The sequence below is a fragment of the Contarinia nasturtii genome, unplaced genomic scaffold (assembly GCF_009176525.2).
Source record: "Contarinia nasturtii isolate CC-2019 unplaced genomic scaffold, AAFC_CNas_1.1 Cnas_scaffold_6666, whole genome shotgun sequence".
Taxonomy (NCBI): domain Eukaryota; kingdom Metazoa; phylum Arthropoda; class Insecta; order Diptera; family Cecidomyiidae; genus Contarinia; species Contarinia nasturtii.
In genome coordinates this window covers 7,018-10,296 of record NW_022203919.1, presented here as the reverse complement: position 1 = coordinate 10,296, position 3,279 = coordinate 7,018, and the positions used below count along the sequence as shown (strand labels likewise).

Genomic DNA, 3,279 nt, shown 5'->3' with positions numbered 1-3,279 from the left:
ACTTGAAAAGTTCTATTACTTGGATTTCGTGTATAGAGATGGCGCCACGTTGGGCTAAGTTCGGCTTAATAACACAGAAGCCCATATAACGCAAGTCAGGGTTGCCTCACCTTCGTTCTTTTTTAACGATTTTCTTTTTTTCGACATTTTCTTTGGGGTTTTCTTCGTTTTCCTTTTCTTTTGGGTTCTCACCATTCGTTTCATCTGGATTTTCTTCACTTTTTTCGCTGGAATTTTGGTCTGCGCTTTTACTCTTCTTTTCTCAAGCCTTTTCTACGGAATTTGCGTTTTCTTCACCATCTTCATGTTCTTTTGTATGCTCGTCTGGCTTCTTCTCTTCCTTTTCACCTGTCTTATCATCAGCCTTTTCTTCAGAATTTCTTTCTTTCTTCGATTTCACTGACTTTCCCTTGGTTTTTATCTGTTGACATTTCTTCACTTGTATCTACATCTTTTGACTTTTCATCAGATTCCACTTCTGCCGATTTATCGTCCTTCGCAAACGTTTTAGCTTTAGTTTTTTCTATGAGCTTTTCGGCACTGGATTTTTCTCCATTGGGTTTTCCTTCACTTGTTTCTTCATCGTCAAGTTTCTTCTCATCTGATTTTTGCTCATTCGATTTGGCTAATTTTTTTTCTGATGATTTTTCACTGCCCGTTTTACCATCTTCCGATTTTTTCTCGTCAGTTTTTTCATTGCTTATAGATTTTTTGTCTGATGACATTTCCTGACCTGCTTTATCACCAGATTTTTCATCGACGTTAGTTTTTCCACTTTCTGGCTTTGATTTGTCAGCCTCATTTGAACCTTGTTCACTAGGTTTCTCTTCTTTGGATTTCCCTTCGCTTGGTTTTTTATCTGCAGATTTCTTATCATCCGATATTGCTTCGTTTGCCTTTTGCTCTTTCGATTCTTCCCCTTGTCCCGCAAGCGCTTTCTTAAGACTCTCAACAAAATTCGTAGTGGTTGGACACTGAATGGCTTTGACCTTCTGAACATCATTTTGCAAATTCGAAATGGCCTTCTTATGTTGTTTCACAAACTCATCCAGTGCTGGTATAAGGGTGCTTTGAATTATTTCATTGCTTTCCGCTGTATTCGCTTTCTTCACGGTATTTAAATTTTGTATACGTGCTCCCAAATCTTCAATGCCAGTGAATGCTTCGTTCCTTTCTGCTTTAACTACCGTATCGTTCAAAGTTTTCAAAAAGTCCAAATGCTCTTTGGCTACTTTAGTTGTCGTTGTACTTCGATTGACCACAAAGTTATTTTGTGCATTTCGAAAAGTGTTACAACATTTCTGCTTTTTATTTATGGCTCCCACAAAATCTTTACAAAACCAAGTTTACATGCAATTTTGCTGGCAAATATTTCTTGAATTCTTGGACCCGTTGCATGACTGGGCACCTAATTGATGTAAATAAAAAAGCGAAACGAAAATTAGGCAGGATTGTCATTGCAACTGTATATATAAAAAACGTTATTATTTAGCAAAGAGGAAAATTTTCATTTAATTTGCGAAATCGTACAACGTTTGTACTAGAAATATATGACATTTTCGCAACTCTGTGAGCTTTAGCTTAGGGGTTTTAATGTAGATTTTAATACATGGTCCAATGTTGCCGTGTATTTGAGGCCCAAAATCAACAAAGATTTACCGTCGATATTTCTGCACTGTTTTGTGAAGTGTCCATCCAATCAGGCACATTACCAGGCATAGCCTAAAACAATTTATTTTTGAAATAAATAAAGAAAATTGCGGTGATCACCAAATAGTTAATGCTTACAATGTTCAAAACAACCAGATTGACAAAAAATATCCGTATGAATAGTTTCATTGTGTTCAATAGTAAAAAACAAACTGTCATTTCTGATCTAACTAAATAGGTTTTTATATGCATGGCTTGATGACATTGAGAGCAACTGGTAGAGACCATTATTGTAGGTAATATATTCTTATGCAAAGGAAATTAAAGTTTTTTTGTTTTTATTGCGTAGTTACGTTAAATCAATAACAAAATTCATATACAACTTAAAAGAAGAATTATGCGCGATATGCAAATATTTTGAATTTTTTTTCGAAAATGTATGGCAAACTGTAAACTATTTTGATTCAAAATGAGTTTGAACACTATAAATTACAAAAACAACTTACACAATTTACATTTTCGTCCACATTTACAAAACTTAAATTCAGAAAAATATTGGAATATTGAAGTTTACCCCACAAAAAGACTAGAGAACGAGAAAAAAGTAAAAGTCGGAAGAAAATTATGATCGTAAATTCAAAATAGGTTTTAATAGTTTATTTTCAAGATCAAATTTTATGATATAATAATTTAAAGGATGGTAGAGATGAATTCTGAATAAAGAATTTTGAATTTTTTTCAATGAAAGTATAAATCTGTCTCTTGAAGAATTCTTACTTCTGCAAACCATGTACCCGCTTCATGTGACGATTAACGTTGAATCGCAGTGAGAAACGGGCGGTGCACCGTTTGCACGGAAAATAGTTTTTGCCGGTGTGATGGTTACACATATGACTTCTTAATTGCATTGAAGAGCGAACTGAAAATTGGCAAATGTAACATTCATAGTGGCGACGTTTGCAGTGCCCTTGGTGTACATTCTTATCTTCTTCATTTGCAAATCGACGACAGCATTTGATGCAACGATTTGGACGCGGTTTGGCATGAATATCCAAATGTTTCTTCAAATCACCTTTCGAAACTAATTTATTGTCACACACTTTGCATTGAAACGGCTTTTCGTCTGTGTGTTGCCGTTGCATGTGCCGCTTCAGCAGAGATTTGGTAAAAGATTTGTGCGGGCAGATGTGACATTCAAATCGTCGACGTTTGCAATGATCCTCATGTGATTGTTTGGCGTTTTCATCTGCAAATCTTTGTCCACATTTGAAACAGTCAAATGGCAATTGCTTCACGTGAGTTCGCAAGTGACTGTTAAGATTACTTTTGAGTGAAAATGTTTTGGAACAAACACGACATTTGAATGGCTTCTCTCCACTGTGGATTAGCATGTGTCTCTTAAAATCAGACAATCGATCTGTTGTAAGTTTGCACTCCATGCATTCAAATTGACGGCGTTGGCATTGCTTTTCGTGCTCGATCTTGTCCACTTCTTGTTTGAATCCTCGGCGACACTTTGGACAATGGAATGGGAATTCGGTGGCATGGACTTTCATGTGCCTATTCAAATGACTTCTCCGTGTAAAAGCCTTCGAACATATTTCGCATTCGAATGGCTTCTCGCCACTG

At 36.0% G+C, this 3,279-nt stretch overlaps 1 protein-coding gene across 1 annotated transcript in view; it reads right to left on the bottom strand.

The window, feature by feature from the left end:
• Positions 1 to 404: 404 nt before the first annotated feature.
• The window catches only part of LOC116351950 (cylicin-1-like), a gene marked incomplete at its 3' end in the record, with an annotated part of 3,869 nt that continues 994 nt past the window's right edge, over positions 405 to 3,279 (bottom strand). The window contains exons 2-4 of the mRNA XM_031784106.1: positions 1,660 to 1,722; positions 1,326 to 1,408; positions 405 to 1,248 (exon numbers count right to left, since the gene is read on the bottom strand). Of these exons, the coding sequence (XP_031639966.1) occupies positions 405 to 1,248; positions 1,326 to 1,408; positions 1,660 to 1,722 (990 nt within the window). The remainder of the gene's footprint in view (positions 1,249 to 1,325; positions 1,409 to 1,659; positions 1,723 to 3,279) is intronic.